This window comes from Melanostigma gelatinosum, assembly GCF_949748355.1.
Source record: "Melanostigma gelatinosum genome assembly, chromosome: 21".
Classification (NCBI taxonomy): domain Eukaryota; kingdom Metazoa; phylum Chordata; class Actinopteri; order Perciformes; family Zoarcidae; genus Melanostigma; species Melanostigma gelatinosum.
Genome location: NC_136654.1, coordinates 3,794,255 through 3,819,816, shown reverse-complemented (window position 1 = coordinate 3,819,816; position 25,562 = coordinate 3,794,255). Strand labels below are relative to the sequence as shown.

The window sequence follows — 25,562 nt, the reverse complement described above, 5'->3', positions numbered from 1 at the left end:
CACTTTAATGAAGATGGGATGGGAGGTACACCCTGTTACGCACGCGCACACACACACACGCACACACACGCGCACACGCACACACACACACACCTCATTAGAGCATATTTGTTAGTCTCCTCCAAACAGAGTAGCCTGTTACTTTGATTGACAGGTGGGTGGAAACACTTCATTGAGATGATTAACATTCGGGAGCGGAAGCGTCCTACTGCTCTCTCTGACCTTGGAAAACGCACACAGACACACGTACATTCTCCTTGCAACTGAATATTGACGTAGAATATTCTATAACTTGCTCGTTATTTTACATTTTAAAGAAAGCATTTCATGACCAATATCAAGCTCCATGTTCATCCACTTCTCTTTCACGTCCACCCACGTGCTCACTCTCTCACTCTGACTCAGAGTCTCTACCTCTCTCTATCTCTCTCTCTCTCTACCTCTCTCTCTCTCTCTCTCTCTCTCTCTCTCTCTATCTCTCTCTCTCATCTCTACCGAGAGCCCGGCAATCAGTTAGACCTGCATCCTTCTCTCGCCGCCGTGCTGATTGTGATTTCTACCTCCAGAACCACCATGTAAAACTCTGTCATGCGTCTCCTTGGCACTGGCCTGCTGACCCTCAATAACCCCCCCCCCCCCCTTCCTCATCATGTTCTTCCGTGTCACGCTTCAATTTACCCCCAATATATAGCTTTACTGTGTGATAACATACAGGGGCAAGGTCTGCATCGGTAGGATTGTCTTGATAAGAGTTTAAAGGAATAGTTTGAAATGTCAGGATATACAGTTACTACTCTCATGTCTGTCTATTCAATATGGAGCTAAGGCAGGAGGTTAGCTTAGCATGGAGATAACATAAAGCACATAACTCCCATGTCAAACCATCACTTGCCATGTTTACCATTTCTAAAATGTTGAACTGTTATTTTAAAGATTTCTTATATTTTTTAATGAATACATGAATAACCTGATTTTAAATTGGCTTAATATATTGTGTTATAAAGCATTTATTAACGGTTGAATTCATTCAGATACCCTTATTTTGGCAAATATTCCAACCGAAAAACCCATCTCAACTCTTTTCCAGTGAAAGTGCCAAGCAGCAAAATCTCTAAAAGTCAGCGAGAACGTCTCCATGTATGTGCTCTCCCACACTCACACCGACTTAACACTCGTCTCTAACACAGCCTCAACTACCCCCTGTTATCCGTCATCACCGTGGGAACTCATCAGCAACAGCCGCCTCGGCAGCCGCCTCGGCAGCCGTTGCGACATCGTGCTGCTAATAAACAACAAACAGTGTCAACAGTTACAGATTTATTACCGCCAGTTCGCAGTTACATGAGTCCTGGACTAAAGCGCCAGCGACTCATGCCGGCTGCAGTTACCTTGACAACACTGGAACATTGAATCAGTGAGATGAGACTGGCTCAGGTGAGCTTGCCTGACAACAGACAGCGGTGAGGCAAAGGTGGTGGATCGACTCATAACGTTCACATAGCGATCGCACTTTGCAAGCTTTTTTACTTTTATGTGCAATTCTAATTTGCCTCAGCAATGCCAGTCCTATTGACACTGATGATAAAATCCTCCGATATGAATCAGATTTGTCTCTCCGTCTTTCTATTTTCATTCTAGCTGCTTTTTTTTGGGCTTATCTTTCTTTTTTAGCTCTACATACAGTAGATCCATTTAAGCGGCGCTAATCAATACTTTCATATTGATTATGGACCAAAGGACTTTATGTATTGTGAACGGGGTTCAAAAGAGGGACGGAATTATCACCAAACTCTGGTGGAGATCGGACCAGAGTTAAAAGAACAGCCAATATTCAACTTACGTTCAGCAAGCAGCCGGAAACACCACTCCAAATGACAGCACGGCTGCATCACTCGAGCCCGTTTCACACGTGCACTGCAGCCCTGAATGTGCTGAATGTGAGAACTCAAATGTCCGAATCAGTTAGACCGGACACCCAGAAGCGGTGAGTGTCGATGACATTTCTGTCATGCGGCAAAACCGTAAGAAAACAAACATCCGAGGGTGAAGAAGAAGGGTCATTTTGACGAAGACGCCAACAAAAACGCAGAAAGTGAGAGACCACGAGATTTAGGGACTTCTGTTGATAAGGGAACTGTCGGACAAATTCAAGGAATGGCAAGAGTCTCGATTGTCAATGACCAAATTACAAACCGGCTACGCGACCGCAGTGTTTTTGCCTCGTGTACTGCCTCCAGTACGCTCTACCCAGACGGCAATCTTTGCCTCAAACAAACAGAGTATTTCCAGTAGCTGAGAACGCGTCTCACGCAGACGATCTCCTGTTGCGTGCTACATGACGAAGCACACTTGTGCTGTCTTTTCAGATGCACTTTCGCTTTCAGCCAGTGACCCCAACCCCCAATTGCCCCCCAATTACCTGGGAGCTGCCAGGTGTAATCAGACTGTTGGCCGCTGAGCAGCTCTAGGGCTCAAGAGTCATGTTTAAGGTCATTGCTCATAGGGTCCTCTACTCTTCATTGTTCAGACCAGTGGAATGTTCACGCTGCTTTCCCACAGTTCTCATTCCGTAAACTTAAAGTTGGTGGTGCAGCGACACAAAATCAGTGCCTGAACACCAGACCAGCTTAAAAAATAAGGGACAATGTAGGGACAATTAATGACTCTGAGATCGTTTTTTGACAACCCCCCATTTATTGTGGTTAGTCTGGCAGTTGAAGCCACTGATTGCTGACATTATCAGCCGTAGAGAAGCTAATGGTCCGTTACACGGCCTGGACGAGGCTGCTGCACATTCTGCCAGTCACATCCAGACAGGGTCGGATGGATTTGAACACACACGTTGATGACGTTTAGAGAAAAGGGATAGCAAAGAGACTGCGGGGGAGGAAAGGTGAGGTAGAAAGATGGGATTTACGCGGCGGGGGCGAAATCAGGAGAAGCTGAGGCTATTAAAGGGAGACGGTGAGCAGTGGGGGTCACCATGAGAGGGAAGAGATCGGGGGAAAAGACAGAGGAGGGATACTGAAAGGAGGAGGAAGGGATCAGCGCTGTAACTACGAGAGTGACCCAAGACTGACCTCTAAAGTCGTGTACAGAAAAATACCAGGGAAGGAAACTCAGTGACTGCACCGATAAACTGTCCAATGACAGAGCCAATAAACCAGTGCCAACTAATTATTTCAGCCTGGCATGAATATCTAGTAATTATGGTAAACACAAAGCACTCCTATATCTACCCCTTGAAGGGGACAGCAGCTGGACAAAGCTCGGGCCATGCTGTTTCTGAAGGCCCATTTGTTCACTTTGGGGTCCTGTATTGTCCCCAACTCACAAGTCTTTTTTTCTCGCCTTTTGTGTTCCGTTTACTCCATCTTGGTGTCCAAAGTAAACACGCAGATGTAACGGTGGCTTGCGGGTTTTTTCCACTGTTCCTAACTACCGTCTTAAATGCCTGATCTCTCATGAGACATGGACAGAGCTGACAGGACACCCTGTGCTCCCGCTGTGATGATGAATGATGGATACAGATTGTCATCAATATGAATGCATAAAAAAGCATCAGAAGCAAGGGAGCAGATGAACGCGACTACTCTGAGATACAAGGTGTACTTAATTCGGATGAACCTGGAAATGCAAACTTTGAAACATTTCCTTTTGGGAGCAGTGTTGACTTTCATGACTTTGCTGTTAACTTTCGTGAGATTAAACATTGAAGAATGTGAGGGCTGTTTGACGACGTGATGAACACAGAGCTGAAGCCATGAATATGAGTTAACAGATATTTAAAATCCATCCTTCTCATTGTGGAGCTTGGTTTACAGACCAACAGTCTATGGGCACATCTGAGTAACCCTCGTTGTGGTTTTGATTCTTTACAGTTATTTTTGGTTACGTACGCACTCTGAAGTTTCAGTTGCTTCAACAATATCCTTTCCACAGCAAAGTCAATTGAAATGACCCACCAAGAGCTACAGCCTTGAATGAGAGTATAAACACCAGCTCATCGTATTCATTAACCGGTGGCCTCTTTCAGTCACACGAAAGCTGAGAAAGGGCAACCTTCAAGAAGGTAAACGACGGTAGAATGCCGCCATAATAACAATGCTGCATCACCATGAAAAAAAAGTCATGTGTCAGTTTTGTCCTCCTGCTTCTGTTGTAGCAACAGCAGAGGTAAAGAATTGTACATAAGACAGGACACAAAAAATGTACTGTGAAACTATGACATGTCATTTTACACTTTCTATCTTGTCTTGAGATGCACACAGCAGCTGCAGTGGGAGAACGAGACGCAACACTTGAAGGGGCAAAAAAGAACTCCGAAAGAAGCTGACAGATACACAGCCCTGACATAAAGTTGTGACGTGGTCTGTTTACGCATCCAGCAGACAGAAAGCAGCATTATGATCCCTGTGGAGCTGGGTTTCTGGATGAGAAACTTTCCTTTTAGCTCTGTTTTGGTCTCCGTTTTACTGTCTTTAGCGGCAACACGTTACATTTTCTTCACCGGCTGCTTACTAACAGGGCAGCTAGCACAAAGTGGGTTTATGAGTCTGTCTTTACTGAACACTGTTGCATGCTAATGAGTGGAGAGATAACCTTAAAACCAAAAACAGTACGCTTATAGAGGCTAAAAATGACTTAATATCCAAAACATATCAGTTGCTGCGCTTCTTCTTGTAATTTAATGCCAGTAACACCCACTGATTTCCAACTGAAGTGGAACAGAGAGGAGTGGAGTGGCAGACCAGCAGCGTGTGAGAGACAGACAGTGACGGTATGTGAAAGGGAACGATAACGGACAGCTAGCGAGAGCCAGAGAGCATGATGGGAGGAGAGAGGGAGGAGAGAGGGAGAGAGAGAGAGAGAGATCCAGTCAACAGCAAAACGTTTATCTTTCATTTTCCGTTGGCCATTGTTGCCAGGCAACTGTCTGACCCTGATCATGGCGCGCACACGCCACACACACACACACACACACACACACACACACACACACACACACACACACACACACACACACACACACACACACGTGTTTTCATGACTTTGGGGACATTACATTGACTTGCGTTCACTTCCTGGAGACTTACCCAAACCCTCACCCCCGACCTTTAACCAGGTCTTCACCTTAAAATGTAACGATGTACGCTATGAGGATGTGCATTTTGTCCCCACAATGTAATGTGTAAACAGGTTTATGCCCCACGAGATAAGAGAGAGAACATGCCTTCACATACACACACAAAATGAACTGTGCCACATTGATGAGGCCATACGCACCTCCAACGAGGAAAAAAAAAAAAAAAGTCTTCTTAAAAACGAATAATGTGAGCAGCGAGAGATAGACGGAGACAATGTGCTCCAACGCTTGATGTATAAAGAGAACTGGATACAGTGTTGGAGGCGGAGCCGTGTTCATTCCCATGGTGCCCGGTGGCACATGAAGCAAGAGAAGTTCCACTTCCCCGCATACAATTACCAGAATCCTTCACATCCATGGGCCCATAGAGCAAGCGCACGAGAGTATCCTCTAACCCATGACCATGTGACCATGTGTTCATGACCATGTGCTGCTTCCATTTTGAATATTTGAATCTATTTGAATGCACTTCCTGTTTGTCGTGTCTTTGTTGTTCGTAAAAAGTCTTCGCCTGTACCCTAAATCTAACCTCATTGCACGTCATGAAGTAATCTGCATTGGAAGACATGAACATACATAAAAGAAGAACATCAGAGAGGAACGGATCGAGCACAACAGAATGCCTGACGTCATCCGGGGTTTGCGGCCCACGGATCCTGGACGTGATCGTACAAACAGCCACCAGATTTGGTCCTGGATTTTATTACATCTTTACAGGAGAATTATTTTCCTTTGGTGCTTCTGAAATGTCCATTGCGTGCTGCATATTGCTGCCGGCCATCTGTCGCTAACTCTGTATTCCTCCTTAATTCTTACTCTAACTGTGTCTTCATCCAGATAAAAAAAACACAAAACAGTAAATGAGTGAGCACAGAAACACACAGACAAGAAAGGAAAAGACTGGCAGTCAGAATTACTATTTGGCAACGTGTCTGTAAAGGTTGACTTTCATGTTCTTTGAAGACCAAAATGATTTTTATTTCATTGCCACTTAAAAAAAAGGTTGTACATGAAGCATTGCACTCTCATCAGGGGCAAAGAGACATTTTGACTTGTTATAGTAGATAAAGCACAGGTGTTAACTTGGGGTTCAGTGTCTCGCTCAAGGACACTTAGACACACGGCCATTAGGAAAGCAAGTTCTGCTCTTTCCTATCTTTGCCCCAGTCACTCACATGCCTTCTAACCCACAGCTATTCACCTGGAACTGTCTGCAGCGTCTGCTTGTTTTTCACTCTCTTATACCCAGTTAACACGGACAAAACTGATTTGCCAACAAAACCCCTGAAGACAACTTCCATTCGGGGCTCCTTTGGTTTCCAGCTACGCTCCTCTGCCACCAACTCTAATCGTTTCCCTCTCACGAGGGAATTGAAGAATTTTACCCTCTACATTGAGGAGACAGATTGAGGCTTAAACTGTCCTATATAAACATAATCGCTGTCCTTAGGAATAAAGATCCCTCTTGCACTTTGCCAATACCTCGGAGTATGCTGCTTCATAAGAATCCTGATCTGGATTATTTAAATACAGACTATGGGGCACACCATTCCTCCCAGGGGAATCTAAGCAGCAGTCACAATCATGCCGTTGATCCATAGCCCTGAGTTGAGTTGAGCCCTGAGTCTTTTAAACAGCCTACCACTGAATAAACAAGTTTCAGGGTTATGTCCTCAGTGTACGGTGGGAAGTCTAAAACGATGCCCTTGATCCTCAGGAAAGACACTGAGGTAACTTGTACATTTGTCCAACGAAATTACAATTGTTTTTTGTTTTTAAATGTCTGTGCGAGGATTTTCCCCCAACATTTACTGCTTTATGGTATTATACTGGGAGTTGGGGGGTTTGCAAGAGACAAATTCAAACTAGAGACCATCTTGCAATGAGATGAGACCAATCACAAAGCCAAATCCAGCCATGGATGTAAAGTGGAGATGGGAAATGGCCCATACCCTCCGACTTCCGGCGGCCCTGCTCGGGCCACACCCATCTCCAAACTCAGTCCTTCACAGTAGTTAACGTGTAAAATACGTACAGTGCCTCTGTAATTAATTCACCTCACTTTCAAAAAAAAAATCGTTGTCTTAATCAATACTTCATGCAGCTTGTAATAACATTAATTAGCTGGAACGAAAAAGCAATATGAGGCTCCGTAAATGTCAACCAACCGCTTGTTTCCTGTAATTAGCATTAACTGAATGCCACATATGAGAAAAAGATCCTGCAAGCAATATCAAGGTGATGTTTATCAAACACCTGATCAGAATACAGAGATAATACGATTATGAAAACATCTGTTGATGACAGATAGATATCACTGTGCACATGTTATGGATAGCTACTACTCTGTATTCCATTCACCGTTTGATTAAATACACGATCTAATCGATTGAAGCCTGGCTGATGGAAAATTGATTTGTAATATCATCTTTCTGTTTTCGTTGATTGCTTTCCATCATATGTCCAAACAATGGTCATTTCTGAAAATGCCTCGGGTTTTCTCAAAGATACTAATTATATAATCTGAGATTGACGAAACTCTCACCGTCGGGGGAAGGACATTTGGTTTGTGCAGCTGTATGAGCAAACGAGTGAGGCGAGAGAAATGAAAAAAGAAAGAGTGGAGATTGGATCAATTAGCTTCTCGGCGAGAACGAAATTCAATGTTGGACGACCTGCTGATTCAGTGGCTGCCAAGAAACCTGCTGAGTCGGGGAACTGTAGACATGGAGAGATTTCACAAGGAGTTCCGCAACTAATTAAACTGCCGCGGATTCCATCCCCTCCAAACTTCCCAAGATTGACACACTCCAAAAAGGAATAGAAGTAAAAGTACAAAAACAAGAGCGAGCTTCTCCGTCTCTCTTTAAATCTGTGTGGCAGCCGGAGTGAGCGCATCCTTGATAAGCGGACGAGGGCGGACAGGGAGCTGGAATAGTTCATTCGTTGTATAGCTTGCACACGGATTTACAAATTTAGCGGGAAATCGTTCCTTTTAAGTCTTTTCAGTGTACGGGAGCACTTTCCGCTTCATCTGGTCAGAATAATTCCAGAAAAGCCTACGTGCAGATATATGATGTGGTTGGTAAAAATCATTAAGACTTCCCTCTGATCACAACAGTATGACACAACAGTTTTTTCTGATCACAACTATGCCATCGCCTCCTCCTCATTGTAAAAGATAGGTCATGCAGTTGGCTGCAATTTTTGGCCCAAGGCATTTAAAAAAAAGAAAATGATAAAAAAAGAAAAGATGAATTATGCTAGGTGGCACACGGAGTAACATGGAGATTCATATTCTTCACAGTATTTGCTGCTTAGCATGCAGTGAGAAATTCAAATCCAATCCCATTTGTCATTTTATAGTCCTTTGCAAAATTCAGTCTGAAGACCTAAATCAACAGAACGCCTAAAGGCACACATTGATTCCTCCCAATGCCGACTGAATCATTTAAGACGCCGTGCATTAAGTATGAGAAGGAACTGGAATGGTTTTGAGCGTGCACATGTGAGTGCACGATTCTTTGAGTGGGTACATGCTCGCAAGCCGCTTCTTGCCACTACAAATAGCTGGAGAGCAGCAAGAGGCAAAGCCCCGATCTATTGACACATCGTTGTTGTTCATTGTCATAAAATATCGATATTGGGAATCACAAACAGATCCTGATCCAGATTCAGATTCTGAATGTCACTGTATTTTGCTGCAATAAAACACGATACATTGATTTTCTATTTCAATCGGATGATGATCGTGTTTGAAATTATGTATTTTTTTTTCATGTATACATATATATACATACATACATACATATGTATACAGTACATATATACATATTTAAATGTTTATTATTTATTAATGCATTTGTTATATATTTAAATGTATATATGTATATACATATGTATGTATGTACATTTTAACACTTCTGGTTGCTCCAACACTCACCTGTCAATAAAAGATGGCCTTTCTTTTTACATTTCTGCTGCAAGTGAACAACATATTGGCTTTTTGAATTGAAGTTTGAATCCTGCCTTTGTAGTCTCCTTGTTTCATTGATTGTGCTGAAGAGGACTTCTAAGAGCTCTTTTCTCAGAACAGAAAATCAGATGTCTGTCTTAGCAGTGACAATTTTAGTCTAGTTTTAACAACGAACATCCTGCTGAGTAGATCACATTAAGGGAAAAGAAGGCAATACATACCATCCACATTCATATACCACACATCGGGAGGTCTGAAAGGATGGCTCGTTAATCTTCTGTGATGGCTGAAAAAGCAGTGACTGCTGCTTTACAGAGAAGCCTTTGAAACCAACAGGGCACTTGAAAAGGACAGGAGGAAATGACCCCAAAATTCATCAAGTGTTGAAAAGCGCAAGCAACCACCAATCATCTTAAAAGGCAGAAACATGAAGACATTGAAAGATTGAGAGCAATCAGTGTGAGTTCATGTAAGTGGTCAATACGAATATTAGTTTGATTGCTTTCAAGATGGGTTCTTATGCAACTGAGGTGTAGGGAATTGAAGTGTGTGAGAGAAGCCTGACGAAGATGGACGACATCTGGCAAAGTCAATCTGAAGTTTGGACGTCTCATTTGAAGTCTCATTTTTATTAATTTCTGGATAATATGCTTCATATGGATCTAGTGTCACGTGACCTCTTTCTGGCTGTAACTCTTTGATGTCGATGATTCCGACTCGTTAGCACGGCTCTTTCTCGCCTGTCTTGTAATTCAAATCTTTAAATGGCAGGTTGGTAGGCTTAAAACATTGTCAGGCCTGTGGACAAACCCCCCCCCCTCCACGCATCATAGCTACCTGAGCTTGCTTAAAAAAAATACATGTCATAAAGTAATTTAAATACATGTTTTGTAACATTACACATTTACGACGATATGTTCTCATGGTTTTGACTTGCGTACAAGAATTTTACTTAAAATACGATAATAATTTGTAGCCTGTGGGGAGGGATAACATTCCCCATCTGGCAACACTGGGCGGTGTATATTGCATTTCGTCATCTCTTACCCATTTCCTCTGCTAAGAAACAAACTCAACCCCCGAACACAGACCGTGAAAATCTACACCGAGTCTAATACTAACTGTATAAAGGCCAATTCTGAACAGCTCCAGCACCCTGCAGCAAGCAGCACCTAATGCAACATCACCGTGTCACATGTGTTCTCTGTATGTAAAGAGTCCGGATGGCGGTTTCTCTTTCCCCTTTCCAAAACCAGAAATGCCACTAGATTGAACAGTGCTTTAATGTTAGCTGCAAATATGAGCGTATCCGGCAAACTAGCTTTCAACTTACATACAGTATACTGTATATATGCATGCAAATGTAGTATAGGTCCACTTCTAGAATAGAGGTTTGGTCTCTACCTCTGTTGAAAATCAAGGACCCATTGTTTTGAAAATGACTGACAATGTCCCGCTTTCAACTGTATATGTGCCAAGCGAGAACCTGGCTAAGCCCCAATTTGTTCTACTGGAGATATGAATTGCAGAAGTCCTTCACAACATGGCACTTCAACCTTTTTCTATATACATTTTCTGACGTGTAAAACTGCATGACAGACTGAGCTACACAATCACTGGGACATATGACTTCCTGCTTGCAAAGTGCTGTTTGAATTGCACAAACATGCCGTGACTCAGAAAGGTAACGTGATCCCCATTATATACAGTATATATATTATTTGTGCGAGTTCTTTTCTGTTTGCTGTGTGCCGGCTCGCTTGGTACGCCTTCAGGCAAGCCACGGGGATTCAGTGAATTTGTAACTGATCCGTAGAAGCTAGTGTGAAATATATATTCAATCTGTGGAATGTCAGCGCTGCAGGAAATGTCTCTCATCACTGTAAACACAGAGGGCAGCTGGGATTCAAGGCCAATGCATACTTATAATGCGTTATAAACTGCTTATAGCACTGTATATTTATAGTTATAAAGACAGAATTCTGTATGGCAATACTCTTTATGAAGCATTTCATGATGTAGAATCATAATACTTCATAGATGCTGGTCACTTACTGACTTTATTTTCACGAGGATAATGTTGTATTTTAATTCCCATAGTTGTAATACATTAAAATATGCTTTATAGAGTATTATAATAATTTTTATAATGAATCATGATGGGATTATAAACTAATATATCATTGTTTGCTTAAAGTAAAAAGTGATGTATATTTTTCTTTTCTTAAAGCAAACAATGACCACTTCCAGTCATTTATAATCCCATTATAATGCATTATAAGAGAGTATAAAGTATAATACACAATGATCCTTTAAGAAAAAGACCAGCAAAATGTCATTACAAATTGTTTTATAATTATTGTTACAAAGCATTCTGAATATTTACGAGTGCTTATAACTATAACTGCCCGGGAGGCGAGGAAACAATTAATCTGCCACAAACAAACAACACAAAACACGGCCAAACGCCAGCGTTTTCTATCGTTCCTCTTCAGTTAAACAGTTTTTTCTGCATTTATTTGCACCATGATTTTCCACCACGTTGCACCCATCTGTCACATATATGTGCCCGTGCAGCCTGCCTGTCATCGCTCATCGTGATATAATCTTCCTCTGACTCGCTGGAAGGTGAGATGTGTGCATCAGCTCCTCGGCTGCACAGTGTCAAGAGCACAACGTGAGTCGTGCGTCTAATCTTACGGACTGAAAACTCAATCCGGGTCAACGGAAGCGTACCGGTTTTAAAACAGCGTGTTGCTCGACGTCGCAAACTGTGTACTGCAGTACGTATGTGACTGAGTGGGCGTAGTGTAATTAAAGAAAACACACTGGCGAGCTATCCAGATTGAAACACCCAATTAGTATCACGGATGGACAGACGAGGAAGAAAAAGGAAAAAAAAAGGACAGTGGAAAGAAGCCATCAGAGAAGCTCCAGGTGAGATTTTAGCGGTAGCCAATGCAGTCCCTCTGCATGCATTTTGAATCTGCATCAGTGTGATCTGGTGCCGAAAACCTTGCGTTGCGAGGGACTACAGTGGCTACAGCTGTTTTGATGATGTGGAATGTACAGTTTTCTTTCCTGTAATCCAGCACATTTTTGCAAGAGTCGATGTGGGTCTATGAAGGGAGGCTTGCCTGAGAGAGGTCCAGCTCTACCTATCCTGATGGTCATCTCGTCAGAGTCCAAGTGTTGGAACGACAGCTCGTCTGCCTTCTCCCTGGCCAGCTTGGATTCGGGGGGAAGAGCCAGGGCTATGTGGGGGTCAGCGCCTACACCCTGTGGATAGAGACAACAGGGGTTACAGTCCATTTTATGAACAGAAGATCGCAGGCAAACCTTCGTTTTATGGGTCCCTTAGTTTCCCGCTTATGAGAATTTTCCTAATCTAAAAAACGGGCTGGTATGTAACAGTGTATTCCTAGAAAATACCTCAAAATGCACCATTTGCATTCTAGGAAGAAGTATTGAGATCTTTTAAAGAGGTAAAAGTAGCAACACCTCAGTGTAAAAATACTCACATTAAAAGACAGCAACTTGTGAAAGACATCCCTGTTTTAACATTGTTATTGATATGGATGTATGCACCATGTAAGCACAGCAGCAGTACAACCGTAAAACTGGATTTGGACACGAGGGAGAGGCAGACGCAGGTCACTGAGGTCACTTTGTGGAAAGTAAATCAGCAGCAGCTTTTTTTAAACTTTTGTACAATGAGATACTTTAACAGTTTGTTTAATTTGCTGGTGGGGGAAAAAAAAGTGGTTTATAATCAGTGCACTGCACAACACCATTACCTGACACTTAATCCAGAACAAAGATCACATTTTAACTCCCACAACAAATTCAAAGAAAAATCATGATTTCATGTCCGACAGTATCTGAGGTCAACAAATACACACAAGACCGAGCAATGAATCAGCGGCACAGAAAATCTGATGAAAACAGAGAGCCCATGTGTTCAAGAGCAACCCATTAGCTGAGTAACGTCTAAAAGTAAGGGATTAAAAACATGAGCATCCATACTTCCTCTCCCTTCATGGCTGCAACATCTACATTCCTGTCCGGTCACAGGTGAAGCACTGGGAGAGCTGCCGTGCGTCACAGTGCACAGAATGTACTCCCATGTGTTCTTGGAATCCACTTCAAGTTATGTGAATAGTATGTACACGTTATTCACTTTTCATTGATTGCATTAGCACAACATGCCAAAACGATTCAAGGAGGATATGGACAATGGCTGTTTTCCATTTTTACTATGAATTTCCCGATTGGAACAGTTGCAAAATATTTGGGGTTGTTGCAAAAAAACTAACATTTGGGGTTATATTTTAAAAATCTGATTCATGCCTGTGACCATCCCCTAATATCAGGATTTGGTTACATTGAGATAAACAATGATTGGAAACTTTGTAGAAAACGTGATGTAAATATGAACCTTTTAATGGCAAAGTGAACAGCTTACCACAAAGTCATCTAAATTAATAAAAAATATAACACACAAAGTGCTTCTTTACAAAGTATATCAAACGCCCCCAAGACAGTTATTCACTAGATGCACCTTTTTGCAGCAATTAGAGCCATGGGTCCGTGTGGATGGGTCTCTATGAGCTTCGCACATCTGGACGCTGTCATTTTTCCCATTGTTCTCCGCAAAACTGATTAAGCCCTTCTGAAGACGATGCAGCTGCAAACTCTCGATGTGAGTGACATCTGGGTCCCTCCAGGACATTAACGTGTTTTTTGAGGCTCTGGCTTTGTGCCGGGGCTCAGCGTCTTGCTGGAAAGCAAATCTCTTCCACAGTCACATGTTTCTTTCCTCCAGGATTCACCTGCTCCCTCAGAAGGGAAGATTTGACTTTTCAGTTCACTACAAACCAAATGAAACACTCTCGACGAAACACAGGTGATCCTCCTTTTTGTATTTAAAAAAAAGGATGTTTTCCAAAGGACTACCTGGACTTATTTCAGGGGTTTATTTTCATAATTCCACAATCATATCAGGAATATAAATTAGGAAATAAAAGTATCCTGCATTTATTTATATATGCATTGCCTTGTTTATTTGTTTCAAAGCCATATTTATGTTTTTCATAAGCATATCTATTTGAATGAAATGAAATACCATTTGCATTTGTTTCAATTAGTATTCGTCATTCCTGCTCTATGGTTATGACTCACACCAGCAGCAATGAGGCGTATGAAAAGGATGCAGCCCATGACGCGGCACAGGGAGAGAAAGAAAAGGGAGGAGGAGGAGGTTTGCTGAGGCATAATGAGTGAGGTGGTGCATGACATGTGGGGATGATGTGGTGACATTGTTGTGCTGAAAACACTGAATTCTGCATTCAGCCTGACCAACGGGCACAATTAGACATGTTCAACATTTCCCAAGAATTCATGTGCTACAAGCTGTCAATACATCCATCATTTGAATGATTTGATCATTTTCCATCTTCACTATTTTCATGACCATTGCATGCATCTGTTCCTGAGAGAAGAATATACCATCTCTATGTACTGTGTGTGGGTATGACTGAGTAAGTGTGTATTCAGTTGAATGTGTGCGTGTCATTACGGGACAGTTCATGTACCATCTCGAGGGGACATTATTAACCCGCGGTGACCTTTGGTGACGGCTCACGGTGCAGTCTCATCAGCAGGTCCAAGCTCACCACTGAAACACCTCCAGCAGCGGTCTGGCTCTGTTGATCACTGACAGTCACCTCCCTCTCTCCTATACTCTCTATTGAACTCAAGTCTAGTTAATCACACTTTCACATCTGAGCCGTTTGATCATCTTACTTCAAATCGGCAGGCTACCATCCGAACACGCTTGATCACACCACGGAAAGAGACACGTCTATTTGTTAATATTATCAAAAGAAAAGGTGCTCATTATTCACTCAGAGTCCATTTCGGTCACGAAGAAGAAAACAATAAGTGTACAAACAATTCCATGGAGGGGAAACGAGGGAAAACGGTTTGCCTGAACTTCTTTGAGGCCAACCGAAAGTTCTTCACCAAAGTCTCACCAACGTCTCCAAACCCCTCTCCCTGTTCTGGCCAACCGGTACCTGTCTGCTGTTTCCGTAGAGTCCTGGGCCAAAATATTCTTCTGGAGGCGGGAGCTGAAGACCTCGTGGACAGGAGCCTCAGCCAGCAGTCCCAGTTCAACTTCACTACACGTTTGGGTTTACCAGGTCTGTCTTTCAGCCTAATTTATCAATATGAACGATCAAAAAAACCTGTCTCTGGCCTCTAAGTGAAAGCAATCACAAACTCTTTCTTTTACCAGATTACAGTTTTGGACACAGTCCCAGCTGGAGGTGTTGGTAGTGGAGGCTCACTGGCTTAAAAAAAAAAATCTACTTTTTAAATTGGCGGCTCTCTTAAAAAACTGTTTCTCTGAATACATAGGGCTGATTTTTATCTTAAAACTCAACTCTTAAACAATCATAAGGACATAGACGGAGCAGTTAGGGGCCAGGCAAGGAGGATAAATTACTCGATGCCCGAATGACTCAGCGTGTCTCTCTTGATAGATCAGAGGGATTCTGAGAAAGTGGCCAGTACCGGCAAACACCAAGTTAGATCTTCTGCTGATCAACATCCATCTATTAAGCGGTGTTCAATCAGTCGTCCCAAGCTCTATCTCGTTGAAGTTTACAAGATTCCAAACAAACGGAAGGAGTCTCGGTCTGTATGCGTGTCTGTCCTTCGATATTCTCGGCAGCCGCTCATCCGATCGACCTCACACTTGGCGAGTGCTTCGCTGACGGAGCAAGGAAGCGCAACGCCGAGTGGGAAGTCGTTTCGATGAGCAGTTCTTGAGAAAGATGCAAGAAGAGGCGATGTCGGAGGCCAAGCATGCGGCCCCTTCTGATACAGGCATGCTTTGAACGGGCGCTGCAACATAAAAGGCATCACAAAGGTTCAACTTGTAACAACACTAAAAATAAAGTAAAAATCGCCTTTGCATGTCCAAAATTGTAGTAACTTTGGTAGAACTTGGCAGATAAACAAATAAAGGGAGATTAAATAATTACAGAAAGCGAAAAATAAAGAACTGCATCATCTTACCATCTATATCTATAGATCTATATTTAAATTTTATTGAAAAAGCTGTATTTATTATATTTTTATTCAATTGGATAGCAAAGCACATATATAAATAAATCACTCCTGATAGTTTATTGATTGACTTATTCCACCTCAGGTACAGATTCATGAGTGGGGGGTGTGGCAGTTAGCTTGACATCAAAGATAAATAGGCGGGTCAGTGTTGGACTTTAGAGTGCGAGTACATTTCTTATTTCCTGGAGGTGGTACGTACGTACGTACGTACCAGTCGGACCCGGCAATGATCCAACACGGAAAATAACCAAGTTGGAAATGTGTAAGGGGGCGGCTGGTTCTGGCGCTGTGCGGTGATTCATCGAGCACTTTGCATGAAAAATCCTCGCCAGGTTTTAAATTCAGAAAGACGGAGTGGTAAAACACCGGTTCCCTGTAAAATGCGACGCTGCCAAGCGCTCCCATCTCTTTGATCTGCCACTTAAAAAAGCCTTTCTACTTCTCGGGCCCGACAATGAGAGAGAGCAAGGAAACGCTTGAGAAAGCATGAACCGCTTCAATGAATAAAAAGGAAGTACGGCCTTTTAGCAAACGCACATAAATGAAATGGACCAAACACGTGCAGCCAGTGTAGCTTCATGCAAATTACAAGTGTGTTTTTGCACGCATCATCCTGAAACCAACGAGCGATGCTCATCAGCGAGGGTAAAATGTGATCCTTGTTCCAGTTCCGCTGTGAACTCCCGCGGTGGTCCTCCGAGATCTTCCTCTGCCCTGCATATGAACCTGCAGCTCAGACTCAATCCGTCACCACGATTGTGTTTCTCGTCTTGTGGTGGTAAAGCACGCGGCCCGCAACCGATATTTGAATGGACAGAAAAAACACGAGTGGTGGAGACGAATGACAAAACAAGCGCTCTGTGACAGCCAAACGACGGCGCGATAGTGAAACACAAAGAGCGACTTGACAGGTTTACGGCACGACTCGGATATACGCGCAGGACACGACTCTATCGCACATTAAGAAACATCACTCTGTGGAACAAATAGACTGTTGACCAAATCCCTGTGTCATCGTTCCGTGAAGATAGAATTACAAGCGAGATTACCCATCAGTCATTGCGCGTCGCTGGAGCGTTAGCAGCCGGCTATGCGGGCCAAAACCAATATTGAAGTTAAAGCTGCATGTAGCACGGCTGTGGTAATATTTTTACTCACTTTTTAAATTTATTTTTACAGATGGTCATTTCACATCATGACTGCGAAGACTAATGAGAGGATGGAGTGGAAAATTCGAAAGGATATTTCAGGGGTTGATGAAGATATTGTAAAACAAGAACTACCTCCAGCCACAGAGACAGGTTTTCAGATCCCTCACACGCCTTCTCATGTTTCCTACTTTCCACTTGTTTTGTATTCCTGCAGCAGCCTCTCCGACAACCCCGGATGCACGTCTGCAGCTTTGACTTGAGCATTACACGTGGACAAAAACGTCCTTGAGCACGCTCACGATACTTCACACGAAAGAGACATCTCATCTCTAATGGCAAACAGTTGGGCTCGCCCACAGTCTCCTGCGCTCTCTTATCCACACAGACAAGTCACGCTTACTGCGTTAGATACAAGGTAGTAAAAAAAAAAAAGAATAATGCGAACAAATGGCTGTCATTGCTTTCACAATGATACAGCCAGCACAATAATAGAGGGAATAATTTGCATACAAAGCAGTGTCAGGTGATTTGAATTCTTCTAAGACACGAAATGAACACATCCTATTTTTCAGATTAAAAAAGTGCAAAAATACACTTTTTTCTGATTTAATATGCCTTATTAGTGCCTGGAAAATACAATTAAGAAGACGCTGGAAGTAACTTGTTGATTTTGTCTTTATGTAAACACATTGAATTACCTTCCCTTGATATTTTAGTGTTACTGGCACTCCTTATCAAGCACACGCCGGGTAAAACGGATGTTTATTTTGCCCTGGGAAGAGGCGAAGACGTGGCGGATCTCGACTCTGCCAGATTATTTGTTTCTAAGTTGATCCCATTCTGTCAGAGCCCTCTCTTCATTAGTATCTCATCTGTTTTTCCCCCTATCAATTACCTGAGAAATGTTCGGGCGAACTAAATTTAGCTCTATGCGGCCTTGAAAATCGTGACAATGATGAGAGGAGCCCAGAGTAACAGCTGTTACTGCTCAGATACATGGAGACTTTTTAGAAGCCTTTAGAACGGGCAGATATCACGTCGTGCACTATCTACCACTTATTATGAAAAATATATCTTCTTTCCTTGTATTTTACCTCGTTGCATCATTTTGTCTGCGTGCTGATTTATTTTGTTAGATCTCATTCTGTCTGTCTGGAGTGCCTGGTGAAGTAGGAAACGGATGATAAATTATACAAGCATGCAAACAACTGCACCGCAGGACAAAATGAGAACGAGGAAACTAGATTGTATTTCACCGGAAAACAAGACCGGAGCAGCAACTTCACGTCAGGTCACGATCGTAAGCTTTTCAGACCGAATTGAAGCCCTACAGTCCTTTCTTTTTTGAATTTTCTCTCTGCCCTCGAAGCTCCTTTTATCTATTTCTATGATAGTCGGGTCATTACGAAGATCAATACATGGATCGATGAAAAGATATGGCACTTGTCGAGTCTTCAAAGGGGTTGTTGTCGTGTATGACGTGTTGGGGAAGAAAGACAAGAGCGAGAGGCCAAAAGAAGAGGTATTCAGCATCTCCGGCCCTTCTGTCGGCGCCCAACAGACGATTTGTGTTTTTACGCATTCAGTACGGACAAGATAGGGGATTTATTGGTCAAACTGACCAAGGATGATTCTGTATTTTAAAAAGGGTTACTAATGACACATGATTTAGATATTTTCGTGTCTGGGGGAAAATTTGAGATTAAACGGGAGCGAAAGTTATCAAGTGATTAAACAGGTTTGTCTGCAGTAATTGACAGCAGCAGCAAAGAGAACTGCAGCAGATTAAAACATATAATACAGTCCCTTCACTGAAGCACCACCACCATTGCAACACAAATACATATCACAGCCGTATATATTTCTTTTAACACAATTTCTTCCTTTTGCTTGAATTGTGTTTTTCGTGATTTAATGTCTCACATCGGATGTAGTCCACTGAGTTATGATCGAAGCAGTGCATCAAATGTTCAACGGGCCTGCTTTTTATTTTTGTAAACGAACTGCAAATGTCTTAAGGTCACGTGAAATGGTACCGTTGCTTCCTCAATGTCATGCATTTCCTGTTGAAACAACACAGGAGGGGATTATGCTGGATTATATGGGATGGACGGTAGCGGTAGGAAAGACTCCTGAGTTGGCGACATGGTTGTTTGATGACAGAGTCGGTCCTGAGGTCTAACGATACTGACACTACAACGCTGTATCCATTTCATTTGGAAGTCAACGTTGGGAGGAGGTCGGGGGATGGGTCAAACAACACAGTGGCGACTCCCTGGAGACCAGTGTTGCCAACTCCTCAGTAAGGAAAGTATAGGCTGTCCTAAAAGTCGCTAGAAGTCGCTAAATGACGTCATAGCCTAATTTGCATAATTGTATTGGCCGCTGTAGGAGAGAGGCGGGAACAGTGGCAGCTTTGCGCATGCGCTATCCAATTTTGTGGGAGAAAAGGTTTATTTTAGTTGTGTGTGTATTTTTATACTTTAAATAGCGCTGACATTGTTTTAATTGGTACAATAAAGTATTGACAACATAACTTTGGAAGAGAGACAGAAGATGGACGAGTGATGTTTTTATTATCTACAACTTGGCTCCTGAAACACTGTTTGAGATTATTCATTGTCTCCATATTACAATTTAAATATTCAGCAAATTTGATTCCCAGGTCGCTACAATGAGTCATGCACTGCCTGTTTTATGTCTTGTCCCATAAATAAACGGTCTTGAGAGGACATTTCTGCAAAAATGTATTTCATTTTCCACCATACAATACATTTTCATCCCCCTATTTTTCTTCTCAATGTTCATATCGGAACATTAGACCTAAATAAATGGGTATCTTGGAATAATATAATTGACCTGCAAGGAAATGTACAATATTACAATGGGCTTTCAGCACTTTGGTTTTGTGTTTTTACACCTCGTTTACACACAAACAAAGCACACACACACACACACACACACACACACACACACACACTTAAGACGCTCGTTTTATTTTTGTATCTCAGTCTCAAGTGTTTTCAGCTCCGAGCCGATAGTTTCTCTCTCCGTATTATCGTTAAGGTCTTGCTCTCACTATTTAATTTGCTCACACACACACACACACACACACACACACACACGGACAGTCACCACAGCCCCTCCACAGTGATCTGCTTGGGGGCCACTGAGTTTGGAAGGTGACATTTGAAAGGGGAATGATTACTCAAAAGGTAAGCCGGGCGGCAGCCAGCCCAGTAGGAAAAACACACACACACACACGCGCGCACAGTGGCTAACGTGGCGCTTGTCATGAGATATTCAGCATAGAGAATGAGCTCTGTGTCCATGTGGTGAATAAATGAGGTGGCGAACCGCTGTTGGCTGCATGAATCATAGGGCTCCGCTGGACCTTTGTCACCTACAAAGGCTGTTAGCCTCTAACCGCTGAGAAAACACTACTGCTTCAGCACACACACACACACACACACACACACACACACACACACACACACACACACACACACACACACACACACACACACACACACACACACACACACACACACACACACACACACACACACACACACACACACACACACACACACACACACCACCCCCCCCCCCCACTGGGAGCAAATGATCCACATCCTGTAAAACCAGTGATGGTTGCCTATGTTGCAAGGTTGAAAAACGCTATTGATAGCCGACACATCTGCTCAGTTGCACGTTGTGACGCTTAATAAGTAATGAATCTGAGCTTGTTCAGTGAACTAACACAAAGTATCTTTATTACTGCTTGATTTTTGTGGTTCAGTTTACGGAGGAAAACACAACACAGGTCTGATCCACAAACATGCTGTATTTCACGGTATTCCCTTGTTAAATTGCTTGGTAGGGTGGCATTAACGTCGATAAAGTCAAATAGCTGGTTGTTTTCATGTTAAAGATCATTGCATAAAATACAATCTTATATAAAAAAAATGCTTAAAATAAAGACACATGTGCAGTTGATTCTAGCAGTGACCACAAGTGCACGTCATCACCAATAATCCAAGTTGCTGTGTGTTTTGATATGAGAGCCTGAGTCTGCATTTGAAAGGATTACATTTTATCATGTCACCCAGAAGGATTCAGTCATGGAATGATGGTTCCTTGCAAAAGGAGGCATCAAATATGTACAGCTTTTAAAATGACAAACTCAGGTCATCTGTCAACCTGATGCCATACCGGAGCCCCGGGCTTGTACCTAAAGTCACATTTTTCATTCTTTCAAATGGATTTAGATGTTTTCTTCCAGACAATACCCATTGAGGTGAAGCACCTTATTTCCAGTTAGATTTTTCATGCATAGCATGGGAGACGTTCCGTCAGAAAGGATTGATTTCAAACCAAACCATGATATTTTCCTCAACCCAACCAAGTAATTGCCTTAATATAAGGGAATTTCTGGCAGAAAAAGGCATTCTGGCAATAAGCCCTGAAGGCAAACTACGACTCGCGGGGCGAACCGTAGCAAATTGCACTGTATGTACATTGCATTTCTTTAGTTTAAACACAAGATGTTGCTGCATTGTCAACAACTATTTAACCTTTGAAAAAGTATCATGCTAGAACACCAGTTGCACACTTTGCATATTTGGGTTTTGTGGTCTAGAAACACAGATTTTCTTGTTGTGTAACTGGTTGAAAACTATGCACTCCGTATATTTTTCTGTGCATGGCCCAAAATCAACAAACAATTCAGCTGGCCAATGAGTCCAGCATAACTACAAGTCTCGCTGCCACACATGAACGAACGAGTAATCATTCTGGTGCGTTCCAAAGCTTCTGTTTGAGAACAAAGAAAATCACACCTCAACATTTAAGCTGTGATTTATACACTAACACATTGAGAAGCAAGGATTGTAATTAAAGGGAGGAACGTTTCTTAAGTGTTTCAATGTAATTATGAGGTCAAGGAAATATGACGCTGATATATTATATGTATAATATATTAGACTTAGGAGGTATTTTAATTACATTTCAACCAATTATTACAATAAAAGCCAATCATAAGACGATCCAGTTGCAACAGAAATTGAAAACTGTCCTGATTGCTATGACGACTTGTGGTCCGTACCGGCTTCCTTGAAGCTGGCCGATGAAACTGAGGAGTGAAAAGTGGCAAATTAATTGCAGCAATCACCACCTCCTCTGTCCCTATTTTATCTCCATTTTTTTGTGGCTATTTCCCTCTCAGACACACAGAAATGAGCCGCTGTCTAATGACGTGAGCACACTGAGAGGTGGTCCTGATGTGAGGCAAAGGGCTATTACTCATGCATTGACAACTATCTTCCTCCGCAGACGAACCCTCTCACCCGGACAGCGGCAGGACAAACCTCACGAGGCTTTTTTCAGACGCATTCCGCCCAACGACGCCGAGGCACCTGGACGTGCAATTCACCCGTCTCATGATGCGTTCGACGTAGGATTGCACAAATCGCAAGAGAATATAGCCGAGGCTCAGGTTTTTCATGAACATTCCTCCAAAAGGCAGGTGCAGCTGACGCAGGTGTATGGTAAAGAATCGAAAAGGAAACTTTTATTTCCCTGTGGTTTTAAGGGAAGTTCGCAGACAGAGTGAAAGCTAAACTGAGCTGCACTGAACAGCATGACATGACAAATACAGATCAACATCTAAAATGTGCGGTAAGAGTCAATACATACATTAGGTTTGCAGATAATTGTATTGATTTATCTTCTCCTGTAAATTTGACAAAACAATTTATGACATCTTCAAATTTGTTTGGCACTGTGGCTTGAAAAATGAATGAAAGAATGAATCGATCATCTTCATACTTCATTGCATCCACGGTGTCACAGCCTACCAATGAACCGTCGCCGTTTATCCGAGTGACTGGACTTCCGTCTTTAAGGCTCAGTAATCAGCGCGCGGTAGAGACAGTCCCACCTGCTGATAGCATGATTAGCTGCCGCTACAGGTAATCAGATGCTGATTACATTGTGAGCGAATGCAGACCGAATGAAAGCGCCTTGGACTTCTTGTGCCTAAATGTGGACCGCACAGTCACAGATGGCCAATGTACTCGGGGACACACACACACACACACACACACACACACACACACACACACACACACACACACACACACACACACACACACACACACACACACACGTGGGGAGAACTCTCAGGGAAATGATGCAAAAATAAAAGTTGCTACTAACACAATGTTCAATTTCCAATTTCGACAGACCGTAAGAGTGGGATTTTGTGGCTTTTAGTTTGATTTTCGGTACAGAAAAGTCTTAAATCAGTAAGGCCCTCAAGGGAAACCACCAATTTGACACATCAAAGTGTATTTACAGGTCCTGGGGAGGACTACTGCATATGCGACAAGGTGTTTTTGTGGCTCCAGAGGGAGCTGCGTGAACCGAAGTCTGATCAATGTTATCAAGTGATGTCACTTAATGCCACATCATTTTCCTCGTTACACAAGCACATTCAAAGCACTGCCAATTTAAAGTTTTAGAACACAATTGATCATATTAAGGTACAATTATTGACCAAAGGATTAATTTGTACACATCTGATGCATTACTCACAATCTCTGGAACAAATTACAGTCGCCTGTATCACAGATCTTGGTGTTGAGATCATCTTTAATATATTTTGTTTTAATCTCTTTGGCCAACTGGTGGTTTACATGATGGCCATTATGTAACATGTTAGGTTTTTCCCACTGATTGCACTCGTATTTTAAAAGTATATATATAATGCTACTTACTACACCTTGTTGTGCGGACTGCGTTGGGAAAAGAGAGAAAGAGAGGAGGAAGTGTTGCCTCCGTGAATAACGGCGGGGCCTGCAGACACTCGGTCAGAGACACGCGCATCATAAATGAGCCGGCTCAACTTGACTCGGCAGGTAGTCAATGCGTGACTGTACAACGCTCGAGGGGCTTTCTTAATCAGTCTCTTGTCACTTTCCCGGTTCTGCAATACTCTGACTGGCAGCAGGACATTAAAACTAAACAGACAATTTGATCGTTTTCAATCGAGGTTTAACCTTTAAAGCTTAGATTAAATACAGCTTTTAGAAAATAATTATAGACCTTTCCAAGGCCTTGACCACATTAACATTCTCAATTGGCCCCTTTGTATTTGCTGTTGCAACGTTTGTTAATGCAGTAGCTGAAAGGAAGTGATCTTGGATAAAGGCTGTTGCCCTAAAACAGAATAGCAATGAAAAGGTCTGCAGGTTTTGTAGTGGATATACTTTATATGCTATATGTTTTTATGATAAAAAAACTAACAAAAACTGTGGTTGATATTCAGAAATGTTTTATAGCAGGCATTTGATACTTGCACTTTAAATGTCACACGTCTGTGTCTGAGCCTTCTTAACAATAATGCTTTTATTCAAAGCGCTTCATAATTTGCCTCTCACTTCCGCCACTCACACACAGTCCCCCACCGAGCTTACGTGCAAGGCACCGGTCTTACCATTGGCACACACCGGGGTTCAGCGTCTCCACCAAGGAACCCTTCGACATGTGAACAGGAGGAAGCAGGAATTGAACTTTGCGAATCGTCAAACATGTTCTCTGCCAGCCGGGCTGTAGCTGCCAGCAGCGCAAGATTCTCTGTCTGGCACCGTCTGTGGTGGTGCATTAAACGCCAGGCACCCCCAGGCAAAACATGATTTTTCATGCACTGGTCAATTATGAGATTTAGCTTCCAACATGTGTTCTTTCAGACTTGTGGAAAGAAAGCATCCAAAACACACATGTATGCATTTATTTTACTACTTTGTCGATTTGCATTTCAAGATTTCTACTAAATTCACCAAGTCAGGATTAGATAATGCCTCATTTGGATATTTTCATGTAAAATTGAATTAAACTCGTTATACAAATGAAATTCATGAACGGGGAAGTTTCATGGTGATATCTATTCGTTACCATTATTTACTCTATTAACCTGTAGTGTCTACAAAATGTATCATATTTTACAACACATCATTTTAACGGCTGTTTTCTCAAAAGTATTCTTAGAAAAATGTTCTCAGAAATCTCCACCTCATTAGCACTTACATACAGCCTTTGCCTGGTGCCGTCTATTCACACTCCTTAACAGTATTTGGCATTAATGCCTTGT

At 42.4% G+C, this 25,562-nt stretch overlaps 1 protein-coding gene across 2 annotated transcripts in view; it reads right to left on the bottom strand.

The window, feature by feature from the left end:
- The window catches only part of slc39a11 (solute carrier family 39, member 11), a 62,513-nt gene that overhangs the window by 10,276 nt on the left and 26,675 nt on the right, over positions 1-25,562 (bottom strand). Inside the window, exon 5 of one of the 2 annotated variants that reach the window (XM_079292785.1) lies at positions 12,260-12,401. In XM_079292785.1, the coding sequence (XP_079148911.1) occupies positions 12,260-12,401 (142 nt within the window). The remainder of the gene's footprint in view (positions 1-12,259; positions 12,402-25,562) is intronic. The other variant, XM_079292786.1, reaches the window with a different exon arrangement.